The sequence below is a fragment of the Micropterus salmoides genome, unplaced genomic scaffold (genome assembly GCF_014851395.1).
Source record: "Micropterus salmoides isolate LMB-PRFRI ecotype aquatic unplaced genomic scaffold, ASM1485139v1 Ms_hic_scaffold_5, whole genome shotgun sequence".
Classification (NCBI taxonomy): domain Eukaryota; kingdom Metazoa; phylum Chordata; class Actinopteri; order Centrarchiformes; family Centrarchidae; genus Micropterus; species Micropterus salmoides.
In genome coordinates, this window is record NW_024044237.1 from 15,335,017 (window position 1) to 15,356,686 (window position 21,670).

Consider the following 21,670-nt stretch of genomic DNA (forward strand, 5'->3'; position numbering starts at 1 on the left):
TATCCTCTGCAGGTTCTCAGCATATGGGAACATTTTAACTCTAACTTTCTGTGTGTGTGTGTGTGTGTGTGTGTGTGTGTGTGTGTGTGTGTGTGTGTGTGTGTGTCTACAGCCATAAATCTGCCATGTCAACTATAAAATATAGCTGACCAGCAACAGATGTAGCTCTAATAGCTACCAAAAAAATGAAATCAGAATTTACCACCTCTCGATTTTTGTTCTAACACTTAATAGCCTTTAAGAATGATTTCAGTTTTGCCCACAGAGATGGACAGTGACCAAAAGTCAGAACATGCTTGTGAGGGGGGTTGAGTGTTTCCTTTAAAATTTCTATTACTCTGTTTCACTGTCTTTCTTTCTCCCCTTCTCTTTTCTTTAATCCCTCTCCTTCCACCCTTTAGCTGAGACGAATCCTCCTTTCATCCTCTTCTGCAGCGAGGGCCCTGGTGTCTGTTCGCACAAAGCCTGACCATCCCTGACTCCTCGTCAACCCCTTTCCCCAATTCATCAAGCAGAGGCCCATGGGCATTCATCACCCCCACCACCTTTCATATCCCGCACCAGCTGAAAGCCACTGTCCCTCCTCTGACTTCAATGCAGCCACGACGCACTCGTAAGATTTATAGTGGCGTAATTAGTAGCAGTGAAAAAGGCCCGCGTGCTTTGGAGGGTCATACTGTATCACACTCAGAAGAGCCCTGAAAGACAGTCACATCTGCTTCTGAATAGATTGCACCGCCACCACAAAAAGTTGATAAATTAGCTCAAAACAAGAAACCAAGAAATTCATCAAAGCTTGACAGTGACATCAAAAATCATACATACATACTTTAGGTCATTTTAGCGTACTTTTTGTCACCATTCATGGGAGCGAGACGCTGTCATAAATCCCTTTATGGCAGCGCCATGGAGGCTGCTTCTGCTTGTGATGAGCAGCTCCGAGGTGAGAACTCAGGACGGGGGTTTCCGAAAACAGCTTGAGGGAGGTCTAAAATAACATGCCTAATAGTTAAACGGTGTTATTGATGTAATCATGCCCTTCCCTCCCGCTCGCCCCGCTGTCACTGATATCTCAAGAACAGTGAACTAATTAAAACACTCCTGCAGTTTGTTTTCATTTCGATCCTCGCACAGAAATAAAGTCTTCACTAAACGGCTGCGCTTTTTTTCTTCTTCTTTCTCCTTTTTCTCCCTGCGAAGCCGCAAGTTGGGACCTGTTGCCCCAGTGTGCACGGAGGGGATGCAAAATCCCCATTCAATCATAAATTACACCCATTATTCATTATTCCTGTTGTGACTTTCTCTGTGCTCTCTTTCATGTACAGGATGGCACAGCTTACTGTGCACCTGAAACATCAAAATGTTTGACTTCAGTGGAGGTACTGTGGCTTCAGCTGACAAACGGAGGTGGAGGTGTGAAGGCGCTAATCAGTGATGGAAAGTAACCAAGCACATTTAAACTCAAGCAATATACTTCAGTACAGTTCTGAGGTACTAGTACTTGAGTATTAAAATGATGCTACTTTGTACTTTCCCCCCTCTATATTTATTTACAGTTAGGTGTCACTTTTCTATCTATTATTTCACACACAAAATAGGACCATGTGATTGTGACTTTAAATTTATTTTATTAAAATTAAAATGAACACCACCTAAACTAACTACAACAGAATAATGCTACTTATAGTACACATGAATGTTGTTGTTTTTTTGCACAAGTACTTTTTTTCTACTACTATAGTAAAAATCTGGAATGCAGTTATGAGTGAATATAATAAATAGCCTAATATATAAATATATGTGTATATCTTTCTTTGCACAGTGTGGTGCTTACATAATTACTAAGCAGCAGAAGTTTTGTGGAGAGGCAGCAGTTTATTGAAACTTCACACAGAAGTCAGTAGGGGAAATCAACATTTTAAAAAAGAATCATGCAAAACACTTTCATTATAGAACCTGTGATGAATCCACAAGTTCATACAGTCTCTGCACCAGTCAGATTTGATATTACACGTCATCAGCACTTGGAGTCCCCCCACCCCCTACTTTGCCAGTACAAGTGGTTAAGCTGCTGGTTTGCTGGAGCACTTTGCAAACGTTGTGCAGATGGGCGAGGAAGCACCTGCTTCCAACAAGGAGGTGGAGAACACTTGTGCAGGAGGTCGGATTACTCTGAGATTATGCACAGATTATTTTGATATTCTTGTGTGTGGGGGGGGGACGTTCGCCTGATGCTTTGTGGTTTTCCTTTTCTTTTTGTTTCCAGGAGAGGCTATGCTGCGACCAACAAAAAAAACAGTCAGAGTATATGGATTGCCCTTGGGGTGGATTGGTTGTTACAGTTTATGATAGATGTAGCTTTTCGCCTTTGTGTTTGAACTATGATGATCTTTGCTTCTGCATCTGTGTCGCATTTTAATGCACCACAAACTGTTCCCAGAGTGTCCTGCCCCTGGATAGGCGATGTGGTTTTATCAGACAGCCTCGGACCGCAATCAGGAGCGCAGGAACACTGAGAAGATACTTCGGGACTCGGATTTGCTTGGTCGGAAGATAGATACAGCTTTCTAAGAGCGCAGTGGCATAAAGGTGTAGACAGCGGCATCATCAGTGGTAAAAGTTGGACTGAAAGTGCACTTTCAGTAAGGAAACTGATGCACGTAAGAAGGGATGCCAGCCAGGCGTGGCTTGTGTTTGAATATCCAATGTGAGAATGCGTGGGGAGTATGTATATAATAGAGTCTTTCCATCTGATAAACAGACATATCAAACGGATGATTATAGCAGGAGGAGATCAATAAAGTGAAAGGACGCAGCTGATTTGGAGGAGCACGACGCGCTGCGAACGCTTTGTGCGTGCATGGACCGGACTTGTGTAAACTTTTTTCCCTCCTTGAGTCACCGTACATTTTAAATGACTTCGCTTAATTTGACAGCTGTGCACACAATGGGAGAGGTCGGGAGTTTTCTGGGGACAATCGACTTGGATTTACAAAGCTTTCCTGCACTCGGGAATATGCCCTTGCCGGAGTCTCCAGTGGGCTTGAATGAGCGGCTGGGGCAGATTGAAGGGAGGCTGCAGCGGGGGTCGCCTACGGATTTTGGGCACCTAAAAGGGATCCTGAGGCGGCGGCAGCTCTACTGCAGAACGGGCTTTCAGCTGGAGATATTCCCCAATGGCACAGTGTATGGAACAAGACAGGACCACAGCAGATTTGGTGAGGGTATTTCTTGAGCAACCAACTTTTACAGTATAAATTCCAAATATTGAAGATTATGTTATGTAATGTGTCTTAATTGACAGAAATAGGTCCATAGTTTGATTTACCATCAAGGACGATTGAACAAAAATGGCCTACTGACAGAGATTTTTAAATGAAATTTGGCCTGTGGTAATCTAGAGGAAAGCAATTAGCAATATTACAAAATGTAATTACAGTTTTCAGTCAGCCTATTTATGAGGCCACTGATATTTAGCTATCTTGTACTATCAAATTAGACCATTGTCACTGCTGTCACTCTAAAAAGTGGGTGAAGTGAGTATTATTGAGAGGCATTTTCCTGCCGCACATCCCCAGTGGATACCCGGTCGTGCGTCACTGTCACCTTGCGCGCAAGAAAGCAGAGCCACACACCTTTCCCTGGCAATCCCCGCTGCGCATCGGGGGGCAGGTGTCTCACCTCAAAGCACCAAACAAGCAGCGCGTGCGCGTGCCGTGGTCACAGCAACAGCCCGCACGTGGTCGCGCGTGCGCCCGCAGTTCTGAATATTTGGTACCTTAACGTAGCCTAAATGGAGCGAGGTGCGGCTCGCGGGAGAACGATAAACAAATGAGGTCAGAGGGCAGATACGCAGACATCTCGCGCCTCATATCCACGCAGCCGTCTCACAGCTGTAGGCTGGAAAGAGTGGAAGAACCCTACATTAAAGCATGACCCAAGCAGAATTCAGGGAAGGTTTAATGTTCAGACTGCAGCCAAAACAAGCGGTTGACAGGGATTGGGTGGTCCGCGTGTTTGTTTCTGGCTTCACTTAGCGTTTAAAATGCAAGGCCTTTTGTCAGAGCTGCAAGGAAGACAAGGCTTTGATTAGAGGGATATGAAACACACTCTTCACCCCACAAAAAAAATTAGAGGGATGTTCTCTGTCATCCTCTGGCATCAGATGAGGTCAGCGAGATGGGGACCAGGTGTCTGTAAGCTGGCTTCTGCCAGTCAGCACAGCCAGCTGGATCCTCTCTGACTAACCTCTGCATCACAACAGCTTTTAATTCTACCAGTTGTTTCCCCGCCTTTGAAGTACAAGTTCCTGTAACTTTGTGTGAGTCAGCAGCTCACTAAACAACTTACCCACATCTCAGATTCATAAAAGTTACTTCTCAGTCTGTGTTGGTAGCCAGTTGGGAAGTCACAAAGACAGGATGAACACATTTAAAGACACTATAACCTATTATGTATAAATGAGCGATTTATGTTCTTTAGACCAGAATAAAAATGCTACTTCTAATCCCTATATGGTGCTGTTCTCATCCAGTCCATATATTTTTATTTTGAGCAATGGAAAAAAACTTGTTATTCAGTGGCCTTAAAACAGCAGTTTTTCATTCATTCATTTTGTAGAGTGGATATGCAAGAAGATGCTTTGTTATCATATAGGAATCATAATGACTAAAAAAGCATCTTGTGGGACACAAGATGACAATGAACCATTTGCAGTGCAAATTCAGCCATCTGGTGTGCTGTCACATAGATGGATGCCGCTTGTTGCTGTGTGTTTGTGGGCATTGCTGACTGTTTCTTTGTGCATTGTGTGTGTGCATCATTGGACCTCAGGTATCCTGGAGTTCATCAGTCTGGCAGTGGGTCTGGTCAGCATCAGAGGGGTGGACGCTGGACTCTACCTCGGCATGAATGAGAAAGGAGAGCTCTATGGGTCGGTGAGTCAAAAAAAAAACAACAACCGTCCATTCACAACCCCGCCCTCGCCATGCAGCCCAGGGTCTCATTCCCAATAAGTCTGGCCATTGAATACTGGTGACTTGTTTTACAGAAAACACTGTTTCCCAGCCATTCTCATAAAATTAAACTCTTTTTTTTGTTTTTACAATATACTTACATCAGTAAGTAATCTTTCAAAATTAAGTTTTCAGTCGCTTTCTGAGAGACAGTTTGTTATCAAGGTTCGTGGCAGACAGGAAAACCACAGTGAGACAAAACAAATTGTGTTTCTCCTCAACAGTCTCACACTCACATGCATCCCTCCGCTACTGCTGTGCTTCAGCATGCTGACCAGAGAAATTAATCATAAAGACAGTAGAGCCAATAAATGAGGACTTTTGGACCAAAAACTACACTGGCAGTAGCAAAGAAAAGAGAACATATTTTTATTTATACTTGTTTCCAATGTGAAGGAACTCAAGGAAAAGCAGATTTTGCAGCTTTAGTGAGCAAACCAACCTCTTCATTTAGTTTTGAGATATCCAGAAATATTTACATATTTTCCTGAAGTGGAGGCAGGACCGTTTGGAGTCACTCTGGACGTGTGCTGTGTGTGAATTTGGTGGAGATTACCTCTCTGTGCACAGCTGGACTCAAGTTTGGGCCTCACTGTTAAATATAGAAGAAATATCTTTTCCACAGTAAATGCAGTATCTATAGAGAACATTTCAGGGGTTTTTTCATCCTGGCTTACTTTGTCTCATCATGTTGTTGGTATCTGGGGGGGGGGGGGGGGGGGTAAAGATGATGAAGGGGAAGTATGTGAGGGTTACCTATATCAGGTGTCCCAGAGCATTACCTGAGGGCCCCTCAGGGCTCAGACTCCCCCTGGCTCTGAACATTTCGAACAGAGGCTACTTTTAAGCATGGCCATTATGTTAAAGGTGCAGATTTTGTTACTGCGTGCTATCAGAGTCTGGCATCCTGGAGCGTTGACCCTGGGGGAGGGGTGGGAGGCAGTGAATGGTGTGTGTGTGTGTTGGGGGGAGGGGGGTAATTGCACACCTGACTGAGTCACCTGACTGACAGAAGGACCGATGTAGACAAGTCTGTCTGAAGCCGAGAGGCCAGGAGGTGGAGGGGAGGAGGGAAACAGGTAGAAGGGTGCTTCCGTCCCACAACCACCAGACCTTGGCGGGCTTTTGATCCGATGAGATTTTTGTGTGTGTGTGTGTGTGTGTGTGTGTGTGTGTGTGTGTGTGTGTGTGTGTGTGTGTGCTAGGATGGAGCTGGCCCAGTCATGTGCCCTCTGGGCTGTGTTTACAGACAACAGCTTCACCACACAGCTGCAGCCAAGCAGAGCCTGACAGCCAATCAACAAAATTGCTGCTGGAATAAAAAAAAGAGACTCTTGCACAAACACTTGCTACAAATATAACGCGTGTTATTAAAGTCAGAGATTGACTCATTGCTGTAGAGAAGCCACGTCCCCTTAAGCCAAAAAAAAAAATAGAGAGAGTTAGTCCGAGGGAAAGAGTCTCCAGGAGGAAGAACGGGGGGAGTTTGGGACACCCCCGCTGCTGTGTGTGTGTGTGTGTGTGTGTGTGTGTGTGTGTGTTTGTGTAAGATTGTACGTCTCTGCGCTGTTCTTCTTGCATCACAGGGATGGAAATCATTCTTCATGCACAACAAGAGGTTAACAGGTCTGAGGAATGAGTGTGGGGTGTAAAGTGAAACACCGCTCCTAATGACCTCCGCCTCTTTAGTCATAATGAGTACCTGCCTAAATGAGATTCTCCTGGTTCATTTCAACTTTCAAGCGCAGCCCAAAAATAGTTAATGAAACACATGAACTAGTGCACCAGGATGGGTGGAATCTGCGTGCAAAGTGGCATCACCCCTCTCAATCTCAACTGCATGTTTATGTCTCTTTAATCTTGTTGCAAATTGTCTTTCTCATCTCACTCAGTGCCGTGTGAGCAGGACTTCAGCACACAACTAATTTGTTGTTTTCTCTCCGGCAGAAGAAGTTGACAGCAGAATGTGTGTTCAGAGAGCAGTTTGAGGAGAACTGGTACAACACCTACGCTTCAACTCTGTACAAGCACAATGACACGGGGCGCTTCTACTATGTGGCCTTAAACAAGGACGGCTCGCCCAGGGAGGGCGGCAGGACTAAAAAACACCAGAAACTCACCCACTTTTTACCCAGGCCTGTGGAGATTGAAAAGATCCCTCAGGCGTACAGGGACTTATTCCAGTACAGGTGACCAGCGCTTACGCCCGGAGAACTGATTCCATTAGGAGGAGCGGAAATAAAAGAAGAGGAGAGAGGGGGTGTTGTGGATATTTTGGACCTGGTACAGAACTGTTTACCCTCAACTCCCCCTGAGGTCACTGAGTTTGCACCTCAGCCCACTGCCAAGCACTGACATAAACATTGTGCATGTTCCTGGATGTTGATTCTTTGCCTCTGCAGTGGACTACAGAGAGGAGGGGGAAGTAAATTTCTAAAACCACTGAGGACATGGACGGAGGAGGCCCGCATGGCTGCCCTGCTGTGGGGCAATCAGGACGATCAAATCAAGTGCCATGTTTTCCCAATAACCACTTTTTTTGATACGGAAGCACCATGCAGCGGCAAGTGGATGGTCGTGGCTCTTGGCGGTTCTGCACAGCACTAAGCTGGTGTGGGGGAAGAAACGAATGGTCGACGATGAGTACACCAAGAGAGAGACTTAGGAGCTGACGGAAAGCACTGCAGATGTCACATTGTGCATTTGTCACGCACTATACACAGTCATGGTAAATGTTAGACAGGGTAGATTCCACATTCACAGAGATAGTAAGGGGAAGGGTGAGAATACACAGACTATGTGCTACATGCAGGTTAAGTGACAGGTTGGGATAGTCAGGTACTAAAGAGTCTGTAGGGAGAATGTCTGTGAGACAGAACTGGAGTTTTATTAAGTCGTCTTCAAAATCGAAGATGAAAGATGGAAATAAAATCTCTTAAAATGAACGTGTGATAGATGAAAGAGCACTTACTGCACATCCCCAGTCCCAGCTGTTGGCCCACTTTGTCTCCCATGTCATCATCAGAGTCAAACAATCTCTGAATCTGAATAAAATATCACGCAGCGTCTTGTAGGAAATGTATGCAAAAACAAGCGATTAAGCTCGGGACAAAAGCACTTCTCTGACTGTGGTTGTAAAGAATAAGCAATGTTTTTTTTTTAAAGGATGGTGACTTGTAATGTTCAGAGTGTCAGGAACATTATTAAAAATGCAAGTAGCTGAGGTGTACATATGGGTGATCCTATTTATGAGATGTACAATATATTATTTTCTACATATAAAGTATAAATATAAATCTATATATTTATTTATTGCAAAGAATTTATTTTGTAATGAACTTGAAGTTATCTGGACTGTAGATTCTACTGAAATGACACCCAACCCCCCCCGCAATGAAAAAAACTGCAATGACCATGACAATAAAATTGTCCTGCCATCGAGAAATCAATGTGAGAGACTTTTTTGTTGTTGCTTGGATTAAAATCTGATGTACCAATTAAAACCAGATACAAAATCTATGTGGATGTTTTTTTCCTCCTTTGTTTTGCAGCCGCGCTAGCAACTTGTTGGATGGATGGCCATGAAAGTTTGTACAGACATTTATGGTCCCTAGAGGACGAGTTGTAATGACTTTGACTAAGTTTTCCTCTGATGCCACCATGAGGTTGACGTTTGTGGTTTTCGCCTAACATTAAAATGTAGACAAAAACAATTCAGGCTTTGCTGATGTAAGATAACAGTACTGCAAGATCATTATTATGCAGGATGCTCACTATTATTAAAATACCTCAAATGTAATGACTTTAAAAGCAATGACTACATGGCATTTTATCCTGCTGTCAAAAAGGTTATTGCGTAAAAAGATACAGCATTTTTTCCCAGAGAGCGCTGATAGAATCGCATGCCAATTTGCACTCATAAACCCTTTACCAAGTAATTTGCACAGGCCCTCTCTGTCTCCACAAGGTCTTAGTCAGCCTACATCCACCATACAAAATCGGATTCCTTATGCAACTGGATCCCGACTCCTAATTGGGCTTTACACATCAGCATAGATTTAGAGCAGTGATTGGTTGTTCATTGCAGGGGCCTCAGACTTCACTGTAGTGTAGTCAATTGACAGAAACAGCTGCCTGCTGCACAGAGAACCAGCGGGGATGTGCTGCAAAACTGGAGTGGTGGTAATCTGGGGCTGAGAGGGGATGGGATCAACATTTCAACATCTGCAATAGTTGTAATGTTTCTCCACTGGCAGATATCTGTAAGCTGTGAGAGCAAGCTCCCCTGGGGGGGAGGGAATGGAAAAGTCAAAGACATGCAGGGGAAAACCCTGGCAGACTGAGAAATGAAAACAATACCGGGAGAGGGAAAAATAGATGAAAGATTAAAGGGAATAGAGAGTGGGACAAAAGGCACTTAGTGCTGTGGGTGTGAAATACAGGGACACTGCACCAGGACATGTCAGCTATCTGCTTCCCAACTGTTAATATAATTTGCTTTCTTGCAGAGAATTAGATGAGGTCGATACCACTCTCAAATGTGTATGGCAAATACGAAGCTGGGCCCAGGAGATGGTTAGCTTAGCTCAGCATAAAATACTGTGGCAAACCTAAGGCACACCTGTGCAATACCCATGCTCTCTGATCAGCATCTTGATACGCCACAACTGTGAGGTGGATAGATTATCTCAGCAAAGGAGAAGCGCTCACTAACAGATTTTGACAGAGTTGTGAACAATATTTGAGAGAAATAGGCCTTTTGTGTACATAGAGAAAGTCTTAGATCTTTTGAGTTCAGTTCATGATGAATGGGGCAAAAACAAAAATGTTGCATTTATAATTTTATTCAGTGCATTTACCAGACAGACATGAGTGTATCAGTTATCTAATGCTTAGCGTGTAAGTGAATAAGCAAACTATTGCTTTAATTTTACACAAAACCACAATTTCCTGTTGATTGATTGCATGACTGACTCAACAGTGAACCTGAATGAAATTGTATATTCAACGTTTAGAACCTAAAAGATATATCTGCCGGGACGAGTCAGAAGAGGTGCATCTGTCCAGTAAAGTCAAAATATGCCACATAAAATGGTCAGATTTCAATATCAGATTTTTTAAGACAAATATCAATAGTGGCATAAGCCTCCAAGATTTCACCAGTCAGGCTTCACATACGCATGTGTCTAATAAAATGTTTGTGCAAGATCACAAGACTCGAAGAAGCAAACCAGGATGACCAAATCTCCTACAAACATCGCCCTTTTTAAATTCAGTCAACGCAAAGGAATGCCCTGTAAATCACTGTTTACTATTTCAGTCCTGAAACAAACAACAAATGACTCAAACACAGGAGTTGCTCATCCTTTTGGTCACTTTATTAAATGTTATATTAAATACAAGATAATAGCAGATCAGATTCATGGCAAATCATGTGTATTTGCTAACATAAGAACATTCTTAGAGGAGGGCAAAAAAGTTTCTCTACATTTATGAAATACACATTGTGCAAACACAGGAGCCAACTAGAGACAACAGGCGCCTCTTCGTGAGAAATGTACATATTCCTCATGATTAACAGTTACACCAGTTTAAGCTTTTAGAAGCAAAAATGTGCCAAAGTAGAATACAGGTAGTCTGGGGGCCTGTCTGGTTATACTACAATGTCCAGAAGGCATTTCTCACAAAGCAGAGGAAACAAATCAGCCAGACACGTAAAGATTTCCAGTCTTTACTCTATCAAGTCCATTGTGAAACATTTCAAACTTTGACAGTTGAGTAAAGGGAAAGGTTTTGGGCCCTGTGATGCCCGGCTGAACGGGTTGTCGCTTTGTGAGACCCAGTCACTCGCCCAAGCTTGGGATCAACACAAGTGGAACATAAACAATGAACAGGACATACAGTGCTATGCTAGACAACACGTGACAATGATGTTACAAAAAAAGGTCATAGGAACCGGCAGGCAGTTTTGAACAACACAAGCATTCCATTACCATGTTCAGCGACAACTAATGTAAACACTTAAAAGCGTAATAGAAAAGATTCTCAACAAATCTCAAATCTCAGAATTTTACAGAGCTTTTTTTTTAGGAAACAATATAAGGCCGTCGTTTTTTTTTTTTTCCTTTTCTGTTTTTGTTGACTATCTCCCAAAAAGAGCAGGACTTTGCAGCACCATCAGCTGTCTGCTTTGCTAGATATTGGTGAAGGAATCTACCGGGGCTAATTATAATGTCGAGCTTTACATCATAGAGTCCTGTCACCAACGACACTGGTCCCACTCAGGTTTAGTTAGGCATTTAAAACAGTATAAAAAACTGAGTTTAAATAATAAGGAAACCCTCTTTTAAGGGGAAAACAATACAATGCTTAAAGCATTAGGGGTAAAACGTGTCTGTCTTTAAATACATGAAAAATTAAGATATAGAACTTGAATAACATTGAGACGGTATATACATGTTTTTCCTGTTGAAATTCTGAATGGACTCCTTTCACACAGTCATTTATACATTATATTCCACCTTCTCTCAGTGAACTACAGAACAAAGAACTGAGAGTCTATCCCACTTGAGGCCCCAGTGGACAGCAGCCTAGTCTCAAAACTACTCCACCCTCTGCTTGGTGCATCAGTTTGCGTTTAGCTCCGAGCGGTCTCACAGTGTGGTTGTGACAGAGAACTTGGCTTTGCGTGAACTGGGCCACTGGGAGCCGGCTAGCTGGGTGGGGGGGTGGATGGGGGTCCCTCTGACCTACAGGCCCTTGGAGGGTCCAGGATTCTTGCCCATGCCTTGATGGGAGCCCAGGCCGTGGAGCTGCTGGTAAAGGCCCAGCAGGTCCATCTGGCTGAGCCCGCTGCCTCCCATCATGCCGTTCTGCAGGGCTAGCTGGTTCAGGTAGTTGGCCTGGTTCGCCATGGCCAGCTGCTGCTCCTGCACCTTCCTGTTGGTGATCAGCTTCTGAACGAACATCATCAGCTGGGCAAACACAAACATAGAGAGTGTTCAAATAACTGCAAAATTACTACTATAGTTTAATAAGTACCAGCTGAACAATCAAAGCCTCGCTGTCTATAGTTCAAGTGAAGATAACAGACAGGAAAAAAAAAAAAAAACTATAGATGCTGAAAACTGGCCAAAAATCACCAAGGTATAACGTTATGGCTTACTGAATTACACTGCTCAAAAAAAATAAAGGGAACACTTAAACAACACAATGTAACTCCAAGTCAGTCACACTCCTGTGAAATCAAACTGTCCACTTAGGAAGCAACACTGATTGACAATCAATTTCACATGCTGTTGTGCAAATGGAATAGACAACAGGTGGAAATTATAGGCAATTAGCAAGACACCCCCAGTAAAGGAGTGGTTCTGCAGGTGGTGACCACAGACCACTTCTCAGTTCCTATGCTTCCTGGCTGATGTTTTGGTCACTTTTGAATGCTGGCGGTGCTTTCACTCTAGTGGTAGCATGAGACGGAGTCTACAACCCACACAAGTGGCTCAGGTAGTGCAGCTCATCCAGGATGGCACATCAATGCGAGCTGTGGCAACAAGGTTTGCTGTGACTGTCAGCGTAGTGTCCAGAGCATGGAGGCGCTCCCAGGAGACGTGGAGGAGGCCGTAGGAGGGCAACAACCCAGCAGCAGGACCGCTACCTCCGCCTTTGTGCAAGGAGGAGCAGGAGCAGCACTGCCAGAGCCCTGCAAAATGACCTCCAGCAGGCCACAAATGTGCATGTGTCTGCTCAAACGGTCAGAAACAGACTCCATGAGGGTGGTATGAAGGCCCGACGTCCACAGGTGGGGGTTGTGCTTACAGCCCAACAGACGTGACAGAGTCTGGAGACGCCGTGGAGAACGTTCTGCTGCCTGCAACATCCTCCAGCATGACCGGTTTGGCGGTGGGTCAGTAATGGTGTGGGGTGGCATTTCTTTGGGGGGCCGCACAGCCCTCCATGTGCTCGCCAGAGGTAGCCTGACTGCCATTAGGTACCGAGATGAGATCCTCAGACCCCTTGTGAGACCATATGCTGGTGCGGTTGGCCCCGGGTTCCTCCTAATGCAACACAATGCTAGACCTTATGTGGCTGGAGTGTGTCAGCAGTTCCTGCAAGAGGAAGGCATTGATGCTATGGACTGGCCCGCCCGTTCCCCAGACCTGAATCCAATTGAGCACATCTGGGACATCATGTCTTGCTCCATCCACCAACGCCACGTTGCACCACAGACTGTCCAGGAGTTGGCGGATGCTTTAGTCCAGGTCTGGGAGGAGATCCCTCAGGAGACCATCCGCCACCTCATCAGGAGCATGCCCAGGCGTTGTAGGGAGTTCATACAGGCACGTGGAGGCCACACACACTACTGAGCCTCATTTTGACTTGTTTTAAGGACATTACATCAAAGTTGGATCGTCCTGTAGTGTGGTTTTCCACTTTGATTTTGAGTGTGACGCCAGACCTCCATGGGTTGATAAATTTAATTTCCATTGATAATTTTTGTGTGATTTTGTTGTCAGCACATTGAACTATGTAAAGAAAGGAGTATTTAATGAGATTATTTCATTCATTCAGATCTAGGATGTGTTATTTTAGTGTTCCCTTTATTTTTTTTTAGCAGTGTATTTAACTAAATTCAAGAGAGAAAATGCTTTACGCACAAAAAAAATTTATTGGACGAAATCAGGTTAAGGCATGAACTTAAACATTTAAAGTCACTGCAATAACCTGGTTACTGGTAGCGCATGTATAACTACAGCTTGATGTTAGAGGTCAAGTGCTGTCTCAGAGATGTAGTGGAGGTCAAATGAGAGCTTCTAAGGGGTCAAGCTGAGCTTCACGCAGATGACAGATCCAACTACTGCATTCACCTACATTTATTCAGCTAGGACTAGGTCGCACCGCATGCATTTGCTTATCTACCATATTGAATTTGACCATATTAGTGTCAATATATATTTCCAGATTATATCAAGTTTCATGTCTGTCGAGACGTAATATTTTGTGAAATTATAATAAAGTGTTTGTTATGCCAATAAACTGTTTTCATTCCTTTGAGGATAATTATGGGTAACTGATAATAATAACGATAGTAATACCGTGAAAGTTTCGCAGATGGTTATCTTGTGTTGGAAATCTAGCTAGCTTGAACTGGGCAATACACAGAAGCTGTGATGTTCAACTAGACATCATCAAGATTTAGGTTTTAATAATATGAATAACTACTGGCCTTTAATGGTCTAATAGAATGCGTAACAATCAGGTAACACACCTTTCTGTAGTTATTAAGACTTGCTTCTGCCTGCTTGGTCATGATGTTCACATTACTAATGAGCATGTGTGCTAATGTGTACATATGTCCTTTAAGCACCAGCAATAAACTATCATTCGGAAGTATTGGGATAATTGATTTTGTTTTACCTGCTACAATTTAGTTTTAATAATAAAATAGCCATGTTTGCTAGTAAAATTGTTGTACAATTATCAGCTCCTGCGGATCGTACACAGAGCAGTTCTTACCGTCTGCTGCCTGGTGAGAACGTCCCTGTACACGGCTTCCCTGCGCTTGACCTCCAGCTCAACACTGGCCTGTCGACCCAGAGCAATAGACTGGACCTGATTCTCCGTGAGGGACGGGTTCTCCTTCCACTGTGGGCAGAGAGAACAGTTCACACATGTTAACCTCACCCACCATCACAACTGTAATAACTCCCACTTGCATCATGTTGCAGAAAGGTGACAGAAAGGGGACAAATTGAGATTCTTGCTCAAAGATCAAGATGATCCCCATTGACTGAAGACTGATTTAGAAATGGTGTTGCATGAGCTTTGACACTCACCACTCTGCCGATAGTATCTTCCAGTGACTCGCGTGCTAAAGTCTTCAGTGCATTTGTTGCTTCAATGACTTTCTGTCGTCCCTGGTTTATCAGGTCCTGAACACAAGTGAAAGAAATAGAAAACAGGCAAATGTGCTTTTCTCATTTGCACTGAAAGCAAATGTTTACTACTTGTCTTGATGTAGCAACTGGATGATCGATAAATCTGTACTGATATTTTTGAGATTAACATTGAACTAGAATTAGCGCCGTGCGGTTGTGTGCCTCCACCAGTGAGTCAAGTTCAAGTGTATTTGTTATCACTACATTGATATACATTGTTGAACAGATTAATGAAGAATTTCGAGATGTATTGGCTAAAGGGGTACACATGTACTTGATTATATACTCTACTTTGTCTACACAAAATGTGGTGTTTTGTTTTCTCAAAGCCTCTCTACGAGCTGCAGGTGAAACTCATTCACACGATTACCTAGGTGCGCTCCAGTACGTTGTTTGCTGTCACGTGATTCTGATGATGCTCGAAAATTCAGATAGAGGCAGGAAGAGAGGCAAAATGGACAAGATGGAGGAAAACTCATACTGGGCTAGTTATTGTTTACTCTTTGTGTCATCCCAGTCATTGAGTGAAAACTGGAATCGCCCAATTAATTCTTAAATTATGGCTAAAAACCTATTTTGAGGTCACAATGACCTTTTGACCTATGAATCACAAATGTCACCCATTCAATGTCCGATAGGGGTGGGTGAAAAAAAAAAACGATACAGCATAGTATCACGATATTTTCCATGGCAATACTGTATTGATGCAATGATGCCAAGTATCCATCTTTTATTATATAAACTGTACATGAGAAATTTACTTTTTTGGTACTGTAATAATAAAATCAATTGATTTTTCAGTCCACTAGAAAAAGAGTTTTCCTTTGGGGGGCACAAATTTAAGTTGGAAAAAATAAATAAATTCCAATACATCGCAATATGTTTAAAATCACAATAGTATCGTAACATAAGTAGGTGACCTTGACCTTAGACAACCAAATTCTAATCAGTTCATCCTTAAGTCCAAGTGGACATTTGCGGCTAATCTGAAGAAATTCGCTCACGGCGTTCCTGAGATATTAACATATTTTTAACAGGAGTTGGTGAAGACCAAAACAAAGCTAATAAAGGATTGTAAATATTAGATTTACATCAAGAAATTTAACACTTTGTACACAGCTACTTTGGTAGTAGCTTTAGCTCTATCAGTAATGATGATATTAAGCTCCTACATCTGGATGCATCACTTACTGAGTTACTGAGTTACCATTACAAGTTTGCAAGAGTCCGCCTGCTTTCAAAGATACCGCGGGGCGGAGCCGGGCACGTCGGCTACTAGACTGTTGTCACAATTAGCAGTGGGGTCTGAGGAATGTGGGGAGCCATGCCGTGGTGGAAGGCGGGGGAGGAGTGTGAGGCAGGAGAGGGGCATGTGGAGCTCATTACTTACCTCCAGCTGCTGGTTGGTCATGGAGGCCAAAGCGGCCACGTTGTAGGAGAAGTAGTTGGAGCCGCCCATATCCATCTGAGAGTATGTCGTCTGGTAGTTGGTCCTCATTGACAGACCCTGAGAGACGAAAGACAGAGACAGAAGGGGGAGCAAGGACACAGGGATCCCCCGGCAAAAGAGCAGCATTAGTATAAATCAATTTGGCAGGTGTTAAGAGCCACCAAGAGCTTGATGTGAGAGACTGTATGCCGTCACAGCGGTTGACCAGAGACGACGGTTCACTTTGCCAACCTCATTCAGAAACTCTTTCAACTATTCACCCATATCTCATAAAAATGTTGTAATAAGTTGCCTGGTATCAGCCTGCTCCTCTTATATTAAACATAGTGACCTGAAGTAAACAGTCTTGTCCCAGTAAAGGCCAGCAGGATGCCGATGTTTCTGTGTAATTGAGCCTCTGCTGCAGATGGTTTTCCCGTGCCCTGTAATCTGGCCATCCGGTATGTAGGGGTGGGTGTGGGTGTGAGTCTACGTGTGTTAGGGGGCCAGTGGAGGTCTTTAAGCCTGAACACCTGTCTCTGACCAGGTCCAAACAGTACAAAACAACCACAACACACATAAAAGCGGACACACTCTTTCACTTTTGGGTTTCTGTCAACAAGCAGCCACTCTTCACTTGACTTCAGCTGCATCCTCAGATGCTCTGCTGACTTCATACATCTTCAGACAGACACAAAATCTAGACTTGACTTAATTTCCAAAACTCAGTGTCTGAAATCTAAATTTATGACATGAGCCTCACTAAGCTCTGTACCGAGCTGAAGTCATCCCTGTGAGACAGAGTGCTCCTGGGTTCAGTTTAGTTTTGGGCGCCTGATCATGTTCTCACAGTTTTTCCCATTTCCTGAGTTGCAAATCTGATATTCATACACATAGCTTTTCCTGGCCACCTCCGGCCAACCCTTAAGTTATGAAGACATTAGCAGAGGCCCGGGTTTCGTTCCAGTTCATTCTCCTACAAAGCTCAGAGTATACAACGTGATACCAAACAGCCTCTCGTGGATTAAAGTGGCTACTTGTGCATCTTTACTGTATGACAGATTGCAGTGATGCGAACACAATTGAAATTCTCACATTCGACCTCAGCAGCACTGTTTTTTCCCAGCAACTGGGAACCCTCTGTTCTCTTGAAAAGCAGAGGAGCTCTGAGGGAAAAGCCGCTTAAGGCACTCAGAGGGCAGAGGAGGGAGTGTGTTGGAAAAATAATCATTAGAGTGAATTAGAATCTAGGATTACACAGGGGGGGGGGGGGGAGACCTGCTCCTGCTCTCTTACAGCATCAACCTCCCACCCCCCTCCAAATAAGCCCCACTAATTGCCCATTGATTTGTCCCACAAGAAAGGAGAGGGAAAAGGAGGGTACAATGAGAGAAGAGGAGTCCCTAAATCTCTGTGGACCTACGTACCACAGTTAGTAGCACTTACGGGTGTGCCAGATCATATTGTTCATGGCATATTGGTATAATTTTTAAAATGATTAAAAAAAATTGAATGTGACGATGGAAATAGTTTGACTTGCTGACATAATGACGTCATATCGATATGGACAGCAACAAGCAGCATGGCTGAAAGCAAAGGTAACACTGCTACCGGCTCCATAGTGGAGGAGCAACTTAAGTAGAGATTTAGTTACAAAAGATCAGATCACAAGACCGTACAGCGCTCAACAATAAGGATTACTCGGGGAAAGTAAAATGCCATGTCGGGCAAGTAGAGCGGACAAGTAGTAAAAATAGAATCAATTGTTTTGGTGTAATTTATTTTCATGGCGCTGAGCTCCTCCACATACACACACATAAACACGGAGCGAAGACAGAGATTACTCGAGTTGACGACAACTGAGAGCTCGTTACTGAAAGTACAATAAAACCTTTGCGAGTAAACAGCCAATACTTTATCAATACACCTGTTTATCAAGCACAAACATGTAGAAAATCAGCTCAGTCCCTCATTCACCGCTGCAGTTTGTTTTACACAAGCAGGAGGAAGGACTGATACCGACTCATGTCTGAGTTTTTCATTCTTTCCAATCGTCACTCAGTATTTTGATTTCAGGAGTATGATTGTTTTTATTATGTTGTTTTTATTATGTTTTTATTTGTTTAGAATTGATTCTAGTGAGATAATACTGAGTTTATATAGTGACTTTTGCTGTTGTAAACTTTACTGTTGCTCTAGAAACAATTAGTCCACGAGTCCATCTCTGGGGAGAGGGAGGAGGGATTGTCATACCCTATTTGACATGCAAGAATGTTGGTTTGCATCTCTGACAAACTGTGTCCTTGTTCTGAGTCAAAGATTAAACATGAGAATTAACTTTAGTCTTGTTATTTGACAACAGCTAATAAATTAATCAATGTTTATAGGGGCAAGTGGATTTCTGGCCCACTTGGTGGGTTCTAAACCAAAAATATTTTTCAGTTTCATCAAGAAATCACAGAAATACCCTGAACTTTGGAGATATTATTTTCACCCACCCCTAGCAGCACTGACACTGCCTGGACAACCTGTCAGTGATTTGTATAGCAGATCACTAGCCAAACAGATATTCACAGTTGTGATTAGCTCACCTTGTGTTTGATGTCAAAAATTTGGAAAATGATGGACACAAGGGCCAAGTGCTGCATGTATTTGCCTTTGATTATGGAACTGGTGGATAGGCCAGTGTGTAGCATGTGTTTTTCCTCCTTGCCTACCTTTTTCTCTGCTTCATACTCAGCCCAGGCAGCCTTGCGATCCTCCTCACTCAGGGCTTCCTCCTCCTTGTGGTCCAGCAGGGAGTCGTGCTCATGGTAACACACAATCTGGTCCTTATTGTTCTGCAGCATCTCGGCAAGGAAGGGATCCTACAGCAGGGGAAAAAAATGACAAAAACAAAGAGGGTCACGGTGGTTTTTAAGTCATATTGGGGGGAGCGGAAGGAGGCCACCTGTATACTCAGACTGGCAGTACAAATCCTACCAATCACAGTAGCTTCTTTGCAACAAACAACCTCCACAACAGGATATCTGCATAGAAACATTGGTTTGAGGAGCAAGTTCGTTATCTAGCGTGCGGCTAGCAGTTTTTCTTATTCAAACTGGAAAAATGCAGCGCCAGTTAGCATGTGTAGACCTGCATTGTTAGCATTGCAGCAACAATACAAACAGTTCAAGACCTGAATACGCAAATCTAACCTCATCTAAGTTCTAACAACTCCAACGCTTCAATTTAAAGGAAAAAACTTCCTGTAAGGAGGATTAAAAGGAAATGTAAAAAATAAATTTTTGGGACTCTGGTTTCCTTGAGTACATTGTTAATGAAAACAATACCTGAGTAAAATTAAGAGAGCTGGGCCAGGCTCTGCTCACACAAACATGGTTTAAATTACTCTCTCTGCAGCACGTTTGCTTTTCTTTGTCTCAGCCTTGCTTTACATTGAACTGGAACTTTGCAATCTGGAAACAACGTCATACAGAGGTTGAATCATTAACCTCCACACAGGCCAATTCACAGGGGGGTGCTCTGCTCTGCTCTCCCCACCCGCCTGCCCTTCTATCTCACACTGAAGAGTGACAATGAGTGTGAAGTTACAAATAAAATTAATAATAGATGTCACTGGTATTAAAAGGAGGGAGAAAAGTCAAAAACAGAAACATTATGAAACTAAATTATGAAATTAAGCCGTGATTACAGACCTGTTTTGAATAAACATAAAACAAACACCAGACCAGATGGAGTGAAAGCGGATCCTAGGAGCTGTCTATTTTAGGCCTTAGCACTCCAGAAAGGAGCAGATAAGGTGGCTGCAACAGGTAGGAGCAGAGGGGGCCACAGAGCATACCATCAACCTCCAAACACTCTGGCCCTGGACTTGATTGTGCTCCTCACTGACACATGTTTATGTTTCCCAGCCATCGCACTTAATCAGGACAAAACCAGGCCACCCCTGAACAACCAGACATTTTGGAGCAGCAGCACAGCCAGCGATTCAACTGTTTCTTTGCTCTCTAATTAGAACATAAAAGCACAGAAGAGCCCGTTGGTCTGACTCGGATAAAAGGCATCCATTGTGGTTTGTTCTGCCAAAATAGGTGAGCACAAGGTCGAATAAAGGCCACAGTAGATGCTAGCAAAGGCACTTATGTTGGCATTGGTATAGACACAACATGCATGGTTATGACAAAGTCTAAATCTTATTCGTGGTGACGATAAGGATGGTCTGTTTATTTGTCAGTCACAGCTTCCCATAAGAGATAATAAATCTACACATTTTCACCTCGCTGCTTTGTAACTGTGCCTGTTGTCCTGTCTGAGTGAGGACAGGGATGGCCGGAACATATAACTGATCAAACAAAACCACTCTTCTGCATCCTGGAATTAGAAATTTCCATTGTTGAAAAAAAATTACAAACCAATCCCTGCAATATTTTGCACAACTTGCAGTCACCTCCAAATTAAACATATAGAGCTGGATTGTTTTTAAAATCAGTGACAATTACAACAGGAACAAGTTCACATGAGCTGGCATCTTCTTGCCTGTTTGCTGGCATAAACTTACACTGTGAAAAAAGTCACTCACCTCATCTGAAAACAAAACATAGCCTGCTAAAAACAGACCGGACATGGGAATTTGTTTTATTATTTTTAAGTTAACGCTGCAGTTTATTACCGTTAACAACTAAAGTTTAAGCTATGGTTGGAAGAAAAGCTGCAATTTACTGAACATGTAGAAAGTATAAGTTTAGTTCAAATGCATGAAAGAGAAGCACTTTTGACTGTCAGCCAGGCAATGGGTCAGTGGAGATGCAGGTCAAATGACAGTACAGACACCACCACTGGAACCCATTGCATTCTGGGATCCTCATGTAATCCCCACAGTAATGGCTCTGGGGTGGTCCAGTCCATCTCAAATCCTGGTGCCTCTGTCTGTGTGCCTCTGTCTGTGTCTGTCTGTGTGTGTGTGTGTGTGTGTGTGTGTGTGTGTGTGTGTGTGTGTGTGTGTGTGTGTGTGCGCGCTTTTTAGTGTGAAATGTGGGATGCAATTTTGGCATTTAGCATCACAAGAGTGTGTTTGTGTATTCATATGTAATAATGGAGGTGGCTGTCCATGTTGGAGGGTAAGCTGAAGACTCTCATGCAGGGCTGTGCGATATGGTAAAAAATTCAATCCCGATATTGAACATTTTTTGTAAATTCAATGAAATATGGCATTTCCAACTGGAACTAGGGTTATTTCTCTGAATTATAAAAGGTGGATATGCTATTCTGGAGAAATCCAACACCAT

The 21,670-nt window shown here is 43.3% G+C and overlaps 2 protein-coding genes across 4 annotated transcripts in view; one reads left to right on the forward strand and one right to left on the reverse strand.

Moving 5' to 3' along the window:
* Positions 1–2,044: 2,044 nt before the first annotated feature.
* fgf16 (fibroblast growth factor 16) lies at positions 2,045–8,534 on the forward strand. Of its 2 annotated transcripts, none has more exons than XM_038700339.1 (3): positions 2,045–3,218; positions 4,834–4,937; positions 6,966–8,534. In XM_038700339.1, the coding sequence occupies exons 1-3, from the start codon at positions 2,915–2,917 to the stop codon at positions 7,206–7,208; spliced, it is 651 nt and encodes a 216-aa protein (XP_038556267.1). In that variant the 5' UTR covers positions 2,045–2,914; the 3' UTR covers positions 7,209–8,534. The 2 variants fall into 2 exon arrangements, with proteins under 2 accessions (XP_038556267.1, XP_038556266.1); XM_038700338.1 differs by having other exon boundaries at positions 2,047–3,218; positions 6,963–8,534.
* A 1,837-nt stretch (positions 8,535–10,371) lies between these two features.
* The window catches only part of atrx (ATRX chromatin remodeler), a 35,895-nt gene continuing 24,596 nt past the window's right edge, over positions 10,372–21,670 (reverse strand). For both annotated transcript variants that reach the window (XM_038699864.1, XM_038699865.1), the window contains exons 30-34: positions 19,100–19,249; positions 16,344–16,460; positions 14,852–14,947; positions 14,532–14,660; positions 10,372–11,989 (exon numbers count right to left, since the gene is read on the reverse strand). In XM_038699864.1, the coding sequence (XP_038555792.1) occupies positions 11,765–11,989; positions 14,532–14,660; positions 14,852–14,947; positions 16,344–16,460; positions 19,100–19,249 (717 nt within the window). In that variant the 3' untranslated portion in view covers positions 10,372–11,764. The remainder of the gene's footprint in view (positions 11,990–14,531; positions 14,661–14,851; positions 14,948–16,343; positions 16,461–19,099; positions 19,250–21,670) is intronic.

Bases quoted from the DNA above. Each gene is read 5' to 3' on its own strand.
- fgf16 (XM_038700338.1), top strand. From the start codon at position 2,915: ATGACTTCGCTTAATTTGACAGCTGTGCACACAATGGGAGAGGTCGGG. The intron at 3,219-4,833 runs GTGAGGGTATTT...ATTGGACCTCAG, and splicing joins ACAGGACCACAGCAGATTTG to GTATCCTGGAGTTCATCAGT. The intron at 4,938-6,962 runs GTGAGTCAAAAA...TCTCTCCGGCAG, and splicing joins AAGGAGAGCTCTATGGGTCG to AAGAAGTTGACAGCAGAATG.